This window comes from Camelus bactrianus, chromosome 21 (assembly GCF_048773025.1).
Source record: "Camelus bactrianus isolate YW-2024 breed Bactrian camel chromosome 21, ASM4877302v1, whole genome shotgun sequence".
Lineage (NCBI taxonomy): Eukaryota > Metazoa > Chordata > Mammalia > Artiodactyla > Camelidae > Camelus > Camelus bactrianus.
Genome location: NC_133559.1, coordinates 28,194,875 through 28,208,870, shown reverse-complemented (window position 1 = coordinate 28,208,870; position 13,996 = coordinate 28,194,875). Strand labels below are relative to the sequence as shown.

The window sequence follows — 13,996 nt, the reverse complement described above, 5'->3', positions numbered from 1 at the left end:
ATCATTGCATTTGAAAACTCTTTAGAAACTTGAATCACTGGCACCAAGAATTAGGGTGGTGTTAAGTAACTTTTAAAGCTCCCTTTCATTTCTTTAGTAGCTCCGTCTCTTTGTTTAAGCTTCCCTAGAGTATCTCGCCACCAGCACAGCCCATCGCACCTACGTGGTCTGGTGCCTGGAAACCATGAGGACGAACAGTTCCCACAGCTGCACTGCCCTAACCCACCATTAGAGCAGGTGCCGTGGCTCCCACCCCAGCTGGTAAGAGGGAGGCAGCTGTCGTTTTTCCTTCCCTAGCCCCAGTATCCTGACATACGCCAGAAACTGCACGCTTTGAGGGGTCACGGTGCTGAAGGGACCAAAGAGGAAAGCAAACTGGCTTAGCTCCTCATCAAAGCCCGTTAGCTGCTGTATTCAGTTCATTTGCTAATGAGAAGCTGGCAATATGTTACACCTGTTTTTCCCATGATGTTCCCATGATGTTTCTGGACAGACTCAAAATATGACATCATTAAGCAGATTACTTTCCAAGCACACGTGTACATTTATGTAAATGTCACATCTCAGGAGTATTTCATTCTTTCTTTTATCAGCATTTATCATGAAGCTTCCAACAGTGGATACTACAGTTCAGTAAAAGAATTAAAGATTCAAGGAAGTGCTTAGGAATGCCAGGGGAGGCTATAAAATTTATCTTAAAATCAGGGATTTGTTAAGAAAAGAAGAGATGAACGAGAAAATCTGCTGTAGGAAGCTCATGGAAACAGTCATGAGTCAAGATGCTGGTCCTTTCTCCAGGTTTCTGTCAATAATTCCTGCAAGTTCAGAGTGTCTTCCTCCTTATTCCCTTTATAACCAGGAGAGTGTGATGAGGAATATTTATAAGGACTTAAGAAAATTACAGATGCTTTATTTTTAAGTCCTTGGCAAATCATGATGACATGGTTTCACAGTTTTTCTCCTGAGACTCCTCTCTCTTCAGAATAAACCAAGATATTATGAAGGAATACACGCGGCGTACTATTTTTCATTTTACCCTTTCCTAGGAACACTAGGCTCTGCTCTTCCTCTCAAAGCCACCCACCTCTGCATGACGGAAGGGGGAAAACCCTCCCCCGCTGTGCTCTTCAGTGAGATAAAGAAAAAGTAACTTTGATAAATAATCTTTTGAAGGCAGTCTTGGTCTAGAACTCATCATACTTGACGCGTGTGAATCAACAACCTGGTTGCTTGAGTAAATGAGCATCGGTAGGAAGAAGAGTATTTTAAAAAAGGGCAACAAAGACAAGACTAGAGACACTGTACTGTAGAGCAGGCTACACCGGCCCGGGGTTTGGATCTAAGCAAAAGGCTGAACCTTGAAGATGCTGCTCCCTTCTCTGTGATGCGTTTTCAAGAAGAAAATATAAAACCAGCAGTTTATGTTTATGGACAGTTGCATGCAGCTTGTTGTTCTATGCTCTCAAATTATGGAAGAAGCACTGCCTTTCAGACTTCTCGTTTCAGGGAGGAATCAAAGGAAGTCACCCACTCCTTCTCCCACCCCTGGACATCCTCAAGACAATCTAGCAGGTGGACGCCAAGGGGCACTCACGCAGGCATTCGCTGGCACTCTCGGCAGTCGCCCTCCTCCAGGGCCGGTCATTGAAGAAGCGGAGACACTTTTCACAGTCCACCCCGTAAGTGTTATGTTTGCAGTTACACACCAGCTTGTCAAACTCGTTCTTCACACACTCACTTGCGTGTCCGTTACACTTACACCTGAGGAGAGAAGAGACACTCAAAAGAATGAAACAAACAAACAAAAAGAATGAAACAGCTATAAAGTCCCAGAAATGAACACAGAAAAAGGCTGTACATCAGAACGGTTTTGAGTTTACCATTCAGAACTGGAAACTGACAAGATTAAGTAGTGGTTGTGTGTTTTCCTATATGAAGAAAAATTAAACAAGACCAAAAAAAGGTAGCTTCATTTAACAAGGGACGGGGCATGAACCAGACATGAGAAGCAAGTCCCTAAGGTCACCTGTAGGATCACATCCTGAAGTGCAATGTGTGTCTCCAGAGGCAGCCAGGGGCGGTGGTTAGGAAGCATGGACTCCGAGGCCAGGCTGCCTGGGTCTGAAACCCTGTGCTGTGACTGACTGAAGTGACTTAGCCTCTGCACCTTACCTGTAGACCTGACATGACGGGAATGTCTATTTCAGAGTTACTGAGAAGATCAAGAGCTTGCTCTGGTTTATGTGCCTAGGACTGCACGGGCATATGACAAGCCAGGAAATGTCAGCAGTTATCTGCCATCATGATACTACAGTGTTCTGATCTGAGGGTATATCACCGCCATGTGGATCTCTGGCAGACTGATAATCCCTCCGGTTGTCTGGGGCGAGAATCCTTGGGGGATCCCCCAGATGCAGGTACCACCATACACCACAGACGCGTGGAAATCCCCATGCGCTCCGGATGCAATTTTAAAAGGGACTGTTTCTTTACTTTCCTTTTCTGATATTTCATTGTTAGTGCAAAGAAATGCCACTGATTTCTGTATGTTGATCTTGTATCCTGCTACCTTGCCGAATTCTTTTATCAGCTCTAGTAGTTTCTGTGTGGAGCCTTTAGGGATTTCTATATATAGCATCATGACATCCACATATAATGACAGTTTTACCTCTTCTCCTCCAATTTGGGTCCCTTTTATTTCTTTTTCTTGTCCGATTGCTATGGCTAGGACTTCCACCACTATATTGGATAGAAGTGGTGAGAGTGGGCATCCTTGTCTTGTTCCGTGAGGATTTCAGGGCGAAGGCTTGCAGCTTTCCACCACTGAGTGTTATGCTGGCTGCAGGTTTGTCATAAATAGCTTTTATTATGTTGAGATACTAACATGCACTCTGATGTACTGCCGTTTCCCTCACCTGCCTCTGTACAGATAGCAATCAGTTCCACAGCTTCAACTACCATCTAACAGCACACTCAAATCCTCCCCAAACATCCATGGTGGACCAGGATGAACCCGAAATCTGTATCTCTGGCTCTCACCTTTCTTCCAAGCTCCCGTCCTTGACTGCTGCACACATTTAGATATCCTCCAAGCCCTAAAGCTTTACATTCTGCAGCTAAGCTCACCATCTCCCCAAATGAGCTTACCTTCCTGATTTACTCTGCTGATGGTGCCACCACTTTCCTGATCCCTAAACCTTAAAATCATCTTTGACTGAAGTTCTAATTATTCTTCCTTCACAATAAAATGCACCTAAGTGTTCCTTTCCATTCTGCTGTCACCACCCTAGTGTCAGATATTTGTCACCCCACAACTAGATCACAGCATGACAACAGGAATATAAATTCTCTTGATCGTGTTCCACCTTCACCTTGTCTGCTGCTAATCTTCCTAAACTACCGTTTTAATACCAAAGCCCTACTGCAGAAAAGTACATGGCGTCACACTGGGCACAGTTTCCGTCAGCTTTCACTACGCCTCAGCCCCTCACCAGCAAAAATAATGTTCCTGCTCTTGAGACCTCACAGCCTAGTAACACAAGGGGAGGCAAGCCCAAGGTCCCTGGCCTGCTGTCTGCGGTCTGCGACTGCCAGACTTCCTCGCTGGTTTACAGCTCTGCAAATTCATGTAAGATTTTCCTGAAGTCAAGAAGGTTTGGACTCTTCTAACGTTACGTTTTGGTCATGACATGCTCATCTTTCTGCACCAAACCTCACTGTCCTCCCTCCTTATCTAAATCCTACCCATTCTTCAAGACCCAGCTTAGATCCTGTCTGCTTCTCTAACCAGACATTCTGTGATGTTCTTGGACACATGGCCTCTTTTAATCTAAAATACTATGACTGTACTAGTATTTAACTTTTCACACACTCATGCATCGCCTGCCCCGTTCATTCATCTGTAGGATCCTGGAAGGTCAGGTCCTTCTCAGCAGGTGACTGTCAGTCTTACACTTCCTCGGTAGCTTCACAGTGCCTATCACAAAGCTTTGCACTTAAATGCTCAATAAGAATTCACTAAGTGTGTTGACTGGACAAGGTTTTAGAAAACCTAATTACTTTGTCTCCAGGATAATGCGGTCTAACAACATTACTAATATGGTTGTTAACAAGATGCTACATTCACTTCTAAACCAAAGCTCCAAACACTTCGAAGGTTATTTAATGGTTTACTTACCTACCACCCACAGCAAAATCAGAGATTGCATAATAATAGGATTTGAGAACTTTGGGGTCATTAAACACTTCATCTCCAAAAGTGTTCAGGCGATTGAGAGTTACTCTGATGTCAGTGGCAGTAACCCATTCCTGCCAGGAAACAAAAACACAGAAAAGGGAGATAAAGGCACTGAAGAGCAGAGATATAAATGTGCCATAATCTTCTAAGCAGCTAGGGTATCATTTAACTTATACCCTCTTGTGGCGTGAAATCTATTCTAACACTCGAGGACTCCTTTAGCTTCCTAATATTTTCCTCCTTCTTGACTCTTCCTTTCTGTGATCTAAGTTTGTTACTTCACCACTCAGAGCCCTCCCCGAGGCAGGAATAATACTAGTTTCCTCACAAGGTTACAGAGAGACTGAAATGAAATACACTTTTATTTATTTTTTTAATTAAAAAAATTCAGGGGGGATGTAATTAGGTTCATCTATTTATTTATTACTTTTGATAGAGGTACCGGTGAAATAGACTTTTTAAAAATTTTTATTATTCTTAAAATTTTTTTAGACATATACTTTTAAATGCTTAACATGCATTAGGTCCTCAATGCACATGTCCCACCTCCCCACTCTGAGTCCACACCCCAAAGCCAGTCACGAGACGCCATCAGAGGACGTGCAGTGTCACAACTGTCATACGCTGGTCACCGCTTCCTCCTGCCGGTTCCATACCACCTCCCCCTCCACTTCCAGTCCACTCCCGACAGAGCTGGGAGACACACCCAAGTACGAAGCAATAAATCATTACGCTGGCCTGAACCAACGAGGCGCACTCTTGGTCTTGACTCCGCCCACAATGTCACTTCTCGCGAGACCTTCCCTGGCCGCCCTATGTAAAACCGCCCTCCCCACAACCCCCTGTTCCCCTTCCCTGTTTAAGTCGCCTGCTTCCATCGGCACTACCCCCCAACCCACCACCACCTGATTAGAAGCCCCACAGGGGAGCAATTTTTTGTTTTGTTCATCGCAGTTTGACTAGTGCTTAGCATATGCCTGGTGCTCGCGTGACGTCTGCCAAGCCAATGAACAAATCTGAACTACTGGCCAAATCGGTAGGTGTGCCCCGATGGCAAAGGACAAGAAGGAAGGCTGGGCCATCTTCCCCTGGGTTCTGTGAGATCCAAGCACTTAGAATACACGCCCTTTCACTGAGCTAATTTCAGTCAGACGTTTACATCTGCGGTAGATTGTCATAATAATGATCCCAATGAATCAGGACTGCCAGTGTCCACACCCCGTGCAGTCCCTTTCCACGCTGATTCTAGGCTTGGGGGTGTGACTTACGGGCCAAGGAGACATCAGCAGAAGTGACAAGCAGAGGCTTGATAAGCACTTGTGCCCTGGGACTCACCCTCCTGGAAAACTTCCACCATCACATGAGGAAGCCTAGTCTCGTCCCCTCGGGGATGTAAGACCACAGGGAGAGAGAGAAAAACCCAGCTCCCAGCTGACCTGCCAGGGAGTGAGCCCAGGCCATCACAGAGTCATGAGAAACAATAAATCATGGTTGCTTAAAACCATTATGGTTTAGAGTGGTCTATTACACAGGGCCACCTAAAGACACCCTGCCCCCTTTAAGTCCTCTCCAGGGACTGCCTATCAGAATCGCCGACACGCAGAACAAGCCAGCGCAGAGGCGGCCATCTGTGTTTTCAGAAGGCTTCACGTGAACCCGGGAGGCACACCCCTGACCAGGAGTCACTGCCCGCACCGTGCCAAACACCTGCACACAGAGCAACACCGGGAGCTCACAAGGGCTAATCTCCACGAAGCCTCCACAGACACTTAGAAAGGAGCAGAGATGACAATCTCACCGGACCCGCACTTGGGGCTCCAATGACAACGCCCACGCACGGCCACAATGTCAGGAACCTTTCAGCTCTGTAACGTAAACGGCTAGACACATCTCTGGGTTCAATGCTTACTGTACCTTCCACAGGCTTCCTCTCTATCACAGCTCTCCTTGAAACAAAAGCGTCTCAAGGGCCGAATCTAAGCCACACACCCTCCCTTTTTCATAATGGGCATCTTAAAAAGACTTTCTAGGCTTTCTAGATTTTTCTTAACTAGACTTTCTAGGTTTCGAATCCCAGTTCTGTCACTTAAAACTGTATGATTTGGGCAAGTGATTTGATATTTTCCAAGCCTCTGATTCTTCATCTGCAAAATGGAGATAATGAAAGTATCTACCTCACAGAGTTCTCTGGACAGTTAAACATGTTAAAGTATCTAAAAGGCCTAGAACAATACTTGTCACATTGCAGCACGTGATGGCAAGTGCTATAGTAAGTGCTAATATTCTTATAAACCACTACGTGTTTGGTGACATTCATATACCCTGAAACCAGGAAGGGGCTGCTCTCCCCATCCGGGAGACCACACACTCTAAAGGGAGGCAAAGGGGGCACCAGGGACAGAAGCCAACTGTCTCCGTCCTCACTGTCAGATCAGCTAACCCTCCTCAGCGACTGCGTATCAGGACCAGAGCTCTTACATCCAGAGACACATAATCAATGTTTCTGCATAACGATACCAACTGACCAAATCTACTACAGACGCTCACAGCCTTCTGCCACAGTTAGTCTTATGAGTTTCTGGGGGATGAGGAGTAACTAACATCAGAATTCCCAGAGCTGGAAGAACGCTGCAGGGCAGGCTGACAAGGCGTGCAGTTAGCAAAGGGGCCAGAAAGCCACGGTCACAGTGTCGCCTCACCACGTGTTCCTACTGACGATACTGTCCCCTCCCCAGGATAGTAAAACACAGCCATCTGTGTAGGAAGAATCAAAGCTAGAAAATGTGCGCTAGCTGATCAACTTAAAGAGTGTCTGTGGACCTCCTCTCCCCTAGGCAATCCACTCCCTGCTTTTCTATCGAAGTCGGTTATTCTTTCTGCCATTTATGTTGAACACATCTCACTGCCACTGAAAGAAAGATTCTTCTGAAAGGCCTGTGCAAACAGGCTGGATGCTCACCATAACCCTCAGAGTTTAATCAAGATTTACGATCTCCCAGCAAACTACAGAAATCCAGTGCAAATGAAGAACTGGACCCAGAGAGAAATACATTCTCATCCTGTCACTGTCCAAAGCCACAGGAGCAAATGAGAAAGAGAGTCCTTAAACATAAAAAGTCCCAAAGAGAAAGAATGAGAGGACACAAAGGCAGGAAGCCCAGAACAACAGGAGGAAGCCTTACTTAGAAGTCATGCGCTTAGAAGCTTCTCACAAAATGCACACGGCATTTGCAAACCCACATCCAGTCTTTCTCGTCACGGTGAGTACAGGCTGCCCACATTTGGATGTTAACTTCAGCCACGTGACAGAAGCGTCTCCGGTTCTATGATAATGTGCTGAGTGTGGCGTGAGACTTATCAGCCTCTCCATAATCAAACAGCCAGAACATCAGAAAAGGTTCCAGACGTCTAAGCGATACAGAAAGATTCCAAATTATGGTGTATGAGGAATACACACACGGAACTCATGAAAAAGAGAAAGCTTTCATTCTTTCTTTTGTCACAGAGGGAAAAGTTTGCCACTGTCCTTAAAATGAATTTCTATCCTGTCACAAACACCAGTGCTCTAAGGTGACGAGGCGTTTTTATAGTGATTGACAACAGTGCCAGACAAACCCCAACAAAATTTCCTTGTACGATAATGAAGAAAGGCAGAGTTCTTAAACATCTTGCCTCAATTGTTTCCTCTTGCTAATATTAAAAAAAAAAAACCAATTTTGTCAAACCAAAGAAGAGGTAAGAAAGAATACGAAAAAACTGGGTTGATTCAAACACTCTCCTTTAAAAGGAAAGTCAGAAGCAAAACGTTTCCACTGCAAGTACAGAGACTCAAGTTAAAATTGTTCAGCACTTGAAAAAAATTGGTAAATTTACGTCCCAGGATACACATACAAGTGCATGAAAACGTAAGAACAAACATCACCTGGGCAGCGAGAACACGGTGACCTTCCTTCACTTACTAAGAGGACACGGGGGAGCAGAGCAAAGCCCGCTGCCTGTCTCCCACCCCTGGCCCTGACTTCAGCAGTGGGACCACAGGCCCCAGCACGGCGGTCTCCCTGCATCCTGCATGTGGAGGAGCTAACTGGCTACAACGTCGACTTCCAGGAGCCCACCTGCAGCACAGGGCTGTTGTCAAAGTTGTAGGCACTGGGCCTGCCTTCCAGGGTTGAGAAGGCCACGTTGCCCCCGGTGAGAGGGGAGATGTCGCTGAACTCGTCCGTGCACAAGGCCTGCTGCTCGTCCCCGCCCGTCCGGATGAAGCCGCGGCTGGCCTTGGCGTAGGTGCTCTCGCAGGAGCCGCTGTAGTACTGGTACGGGACCCAGGGGCCGTCCTCCCGCGTGCGCTTGTAGATGGCGAAGCTCTCCGGACGGCTGGTGTGGAACTTGAGGCGCACGTATGTGATGTCGAAAGCCTTTCCTGTGGGACAAACACATCAGAGTTCCTAAGTCATGTGCATGAAGCAAAGAAACAGGATACGAACCACCCGTGCACACTGGACCAGGAAGGTGCCACGACACACAGGAGCACACGACACACTGGCTGTGCCCCGTGGGCTATGCGAGGCCTGGAAACGGTGCACGCTTTCCCGCAGAAATGACAAGTTACAGTGGGTTCATAAGCTGGCTCGGAAAAGCCTGTTTACGATGTGTGTTGTTGAAATTTTGTTTGCCGTGAAAAACGGTAGCATGTGTTCGGTCTGCACTTACATTGTTAAAAAGAAAAGTGGATGAAAAGGTGCATTTATTCTTAACGCTGCTGCTTCAGCAAAAGCTCACTCAACAGATAGAAAGTATCTGCTGGCTTTCTAATGAGTCCTCTGGGCACTTCCAAGATTTTTAAAAACCCATTTTTTCAACTCATTGTGACGTCACTTCTTGATGCAGGAAGAATGTCTTCAGTATTCTTCCTCTCATTTACCGGCTAAGAAAGAGCATCTGAGAAAGAGTAAAGGACAGTGACTGAGAGATGGGGCAGGGAGCAGAGGAGGAAAGAAAAAAAGAAAAAATCCTGCAGTAGTTGAACAAAGAGATGAAAGAGAGAGACGAGAAAGGCAGTTTAAAGAAACTGTGCTCAAAACAGCATCTATGAGCGCTGAGCAGGGAATGACAGCAAAGGGGGGGGGCAGCCAGTGGGCTGTCGTCCCCCCGGAAGAAGAGCCACCGGATCAGATGCTCCCCGCGGCAGCCAGAGCCCAGAGCAGAGACGGCGGGGCAGCATGGTTGTCAGTCAGCATGCTTTCAGGTGGGTAAAAAAGATAACGTGCAGCTGTTTTTAATCATCATTCACTCATATATTGGGTCTTTCTATCGCTGACAATGTCTACACTTTGCCACTTCTACGCTACAGTAAAGATCACCGTTTGTCAACAGGTGTTTACTGGGCACAACTACATGCTAAGCCCCATGCTGTAAACTTTGGGGGGCAGGGTGTGTTAGACATAAGGGGTCCTTGAACTCAACGAGATTATAGTCTCTCCTGCCCAAGTGAATTACCTTCAAGGAAGAACCACCATCCAAGTGCACAGAAGAGGAACTCCTGCACGGGGCCATTCTCACTTCCTCACACCCACCCATCCCCAGGGGAGAAGGCGGGGTGCTCACGTGTGGCCTGGAATCTCCTGAGCGCTCTCCTCACTGCCCACCTGAGTCCCCTCTCCTCTCCTCCACTCCTTAATGCAAGACAGCACCTCTGGCTCTGTGCAGGGGGGGCTGCTGCTGCCCCGCTACTGGATCTGAGACTAAGTGGGTGAGTTCAGTTGGGGTGGGGGCGGGAGCAGAAAGCCCATGTAAGCCACATGCCCAGGCTCTGTTCTTCAACCCAGTTTTAGCTCTAACACACCTGATATGATCAGCCATACCTGCCTCTATTTCACAGCTGGTCCAGATCATAAACAAGGGGTTTGATGAACTGTCCCCCTATTCATGAAACACACTCACACACATAAGGTCTTGAACATAAAGGTGTACGGTATGATGGAAAGAACACAGGGCTGGGCACTGTGAGACCCAAATTCAGATCCTCGTTCTTTCAATGGCTAGCTGCGTGACTTCTGCTCCATCAGCTTCTCCTCCGTGAAAATGAGGGTGATTACCCCTGAGTCACCAATCTCCAAGAGTGGTTGGAAGGGCAAACTAAGATCCTACATTTATTTAATTAATTCTAGAACTCTGTACAAATACAAGGCACTATGATAGGAGGGTTCAGAAGAAAATTCCTCAACTAGGACTCTGAGTATGTTCACACATAAGTGCCTGATTGTACAAGGGACCACCTGCTACAGCTGCCAAAGAATGTAACACCAATCTGGATCTCCTTCCTACGATGCAGCACGATGCTCTGGCTGGACACGAGTCATGCAAATACAGCTCAGAACCCTCCTGTAAAAAGTACGCAAATGTATCTCTTTACTGTGTCGAAGATGTAAGGACATCACCTTTGAATGAGGGCGAGGCTATAACGCAGTATGTGTGGCATTCCAGAGACTATCTGAAACATTCTGGGATAATAAAACAATTCTGTTTCACTCCTGAGTAGGTGGCTCGGGATGTTCAAAGGCTTACACGCTAATCTGTGGATTACAGATTACCTCTGCTTTTCTATTCTCTGCCTACACTTCGGCCATCTCATTGTTCTTTAGCAACCCAGCCAACAGGCGAATGGATCAAAGGTGAGAAGGGGAAATGGATCAGGGTATCCTGTGTCCCAGACCAACATCTGCATCACAAAGCCACACTCTGAAAGAAACAGGCATCTGTGGTCACTCGCTGTTGGCACAGACACGGAGTGATGGGCGTCAGAACATCAGGAAAGCAACTCTGCTCGTGTGAAACTCTGAAGCAGCCTAGCCTGCTGGTCCTGGCCCTTCACCACGCCTCGTTGTTCATAGCTGCCTTTTTCACGCTAACCCACAGCTACAGCTGAGAGAGGAAAAGGGCTCCGTGGCAGTCTGTAAAGGCAGCTCACACGTCCCACACAAGGTGGCCATGTGCGTGGCCTTCAGAGTTGCAGTCAATCCAGCAGTGGACACAGATCACTGCAATTTCGCGTGAGGACCACTATGATAGGGGAAGGCCATGATGTTTTGGGAGCATGGAGGAAAGTCACCTAACCTAGATTTGTGAGGTCAAGAAACATGTTCTAGAGGAAGTGACACCTAAATCCAAGACCTGAGCAAAGCAGAGGAATCAGCTAAGGCAACAGAGGTCAGCTGTCCAGGCAGATGGAACAGCATGTACGAAAGCCCCGAGGACACGGAGGAGTGGCCACTGGAGGAGTCAGAGCTGTGCAGCGTGGTCAGAACTGGAGAGGAGGGGTGGCAGACGAGCCAGCGGGCAAGCAGGGACAGCAGGCCTGAGCCCGCATCGAACAGCAGCTTCATGTCCCCAGGCTGATGGCAAGTCCCTGAAGGACTCACGGCAGGAAAGGCATGAGGAGGTCTGGTTTCTAGAAAGATCAGTCTGGCTACTGTGTGGAGATGAGACGGGACAGGACTAAAGGCGGGGAGAACAGTTAGGACGATGGGGCAGTAATTCTGGCCGGCAGTGGCTGAACTCAGAGCAGGGACTGCTGGACTGGAGGGAAATGCATGGACCGCGGCGAGACGCAGTTATCAGACTGCCACAGTCATCTGGTAACTGACGGCGGGGCTGGGCCAGCGGGAGTCACTTCTGAAAGGCTTCTTTACTTCTCCCCTATTGGCATTCTGCTTCACTGTCAAAGCTTCTTTTACTCATTCCACAAGTGGAACAATTAAGAATAACATTCGGTTTTCTAGTTTAAAAAAAATCAACCAGAGAGAAGTACCATGCACTGAAATTGAGAACAAAGGAGGTTAAGCAGGCCTGGAGGCAGGAGTGGAGGGCAGGATGGGGGCGTGACTTTGATTTTGGACACACAAGTTTTCAGGTGTCTGTGGTCATCTGGACAAGAAAAAGTGTCTAGTATGCAGTTGGATGTGAATGGTCCGAAGGCCCAAGAGAGACAGAGTCAGAGACACAGATTTGGGATTCATTAGCCTGTGGGTGCATACTGAAGATCTGGGTACGGCTGAGACCCACGAGGCAGGAGTGTTGACTGAGCTGACTTTTGAGATCGTGCCGAGGAGCTTGGACCGTTAAGGCGCAGCTGAAAGATGACATTGTGAAGCCCAGAGCGGGGAGGGCAAGCAGAAGAGCACAAGTATCACAGAAGCCAGGAGGGTCTCAAGGAGGAAAGAATCAACGGTGTTTAAATCTGCTAAGCGAGCCAAGTCAGAGAATGGCTACGAAGTGTCCACTGGCTTCAAGTCACACAGGGGCACCGCCGTGCTCAGAGCGAGCGGTCCCGCGGGCAGGGATCGTGACGAGTAGGAATTGAGGATGCACGGCAGACAGGAGGCGGCGAGGTGGACACAGCGAGGGCAGCCAACCGCGTGTGACATCCGGCCAAACAGGAGAAGGGACAGATGACAGCTGGAGGGGGTACTGGGGCAAGGGAAGATTCCCTCTTTCTTTTCTGTGGCAGGAAACACAGGGCGGTGTTACGCAGTCAGCAGAAAGGGAAAGACTGACTGCGGAAACGAACTTGGGGAACAAGGACGTGACTCAGTGCTGGTGAAAGGACTGGCCTCGCACGGGAGGAAACCGGCACCCTTGCTTTCTGCCTGGGTGGTGCGAATGCAAGTGACTTAGTCGGTTTTAAGGGATGGAAGTTGAAAGAGTGCTCACTGATGACTTAATTACTTTTCTGTGCCATGAAAATCAAGGGCACCTGCTGAGGGGTTGTGGGCAAAGCCATGGGGGAACGTTAAACGGGGAGTATCTGAAGAGACTGTAGAGACTAGCAGAGAGCTGACCAGAGCGAAAGAAGGCTTGTGGGGCAAGGACGAGGCTGCCGAGAAGAGGGTGCGGACATCTTGGCGGAGGCGTGATTTTCTGCAGCAGCACTTAGCACCCCCTTTACAGGAGCAACGGAAGGACCGTAAGGCAGGGGGACTGAAGTTACCTCGAGGAATTTGGAATCTAATCTGAATAAATAAGGAAGCCAATACAGAAAAGAGAGCGTAAGAGCCAAGGCTTGAGCATTCGGTGCTACCCGGAACCACCTGAAACCATGTATAATCAAGAACTGAAAACCAAGAGTACTTTTTACTGCACTGAACAGCCACAGGTGGGTCCTACCATGTGCTCTCTCACTCTCTCTCAAATCACTTCCGTTGATCTGTCCATCCCACACATTTCACCGTTGACAAAGTAAGATCTAGTCAAATGGTAGCCGAACGGAAAACAGGACCAGGTCTCTTTTTAACCAGTCCAGAGATGCCTACTGCACTATCTTCACACCGTGCGGGCACGCAGAGGCAGACAGTAGGACGTTAAGGTAACAGAACCAAGACAAACAACTGAGGAAGTCAGTACGTGCACATCCGGGAAGCATCCCAGCAGCCAGACCACTAGGACGTCTTCCCCGCTCACCTCACGTCCACGCACGTGAGGACTTACCAAGGAGACACACGCCCGCGGGGAGATATTTAGCTTCTCAATGTCCTACTGCCTTCCCTGCTCCCCCTGCCACATTCCTTCCGTAAACAAAAAGGCTCAAGCACAGATGTTCAGAATGAAGCACACAAAATTAACTACCACTTCCTGCCCCGACTGCCACAGTTCACTCCGGCTGAGGGGCTGGGAGCAGGGGAGGGGGCAGCCGGACAGTGAGAATCCAGCCTTTGTTCCAAGGAATTCTGCTTAAGCCTCCTACGTGGTCAAGTATTTCTAATC

General features: G+C 48.0%; 1 protein-coding gene across 1 annotated transcript in view; it reads right to left on the bottom strand.

The window, feature by feature from the left end:
* Positions 1-13,996, bottom strand: part of LAMC1 (laminin subunit gamma 1) — a 119,035-nt gene that overhangs the window by 33,973 nt on the left and 71,066 nt on the right. Inside the window, exons 2-4 of the mRNA XM_010954947.3 lie at positions 8,353-8,657; positions 4,178-4,308; positions 1,595-1,761 (exon numbers count right to left, since the gene is read on the bottom strand). Of these exons, the coding sequence (XP_010953249.2) occupies positions 1,595-1,761; positions 4,178-4,308; positions 8,353-8,657 (603 nt within the window). The remainder of the gene's footprint in view (positions 1-1,594; positions 1,762-4,177; positions 4,309-8,352; positions 8,658-13,996) is intronic.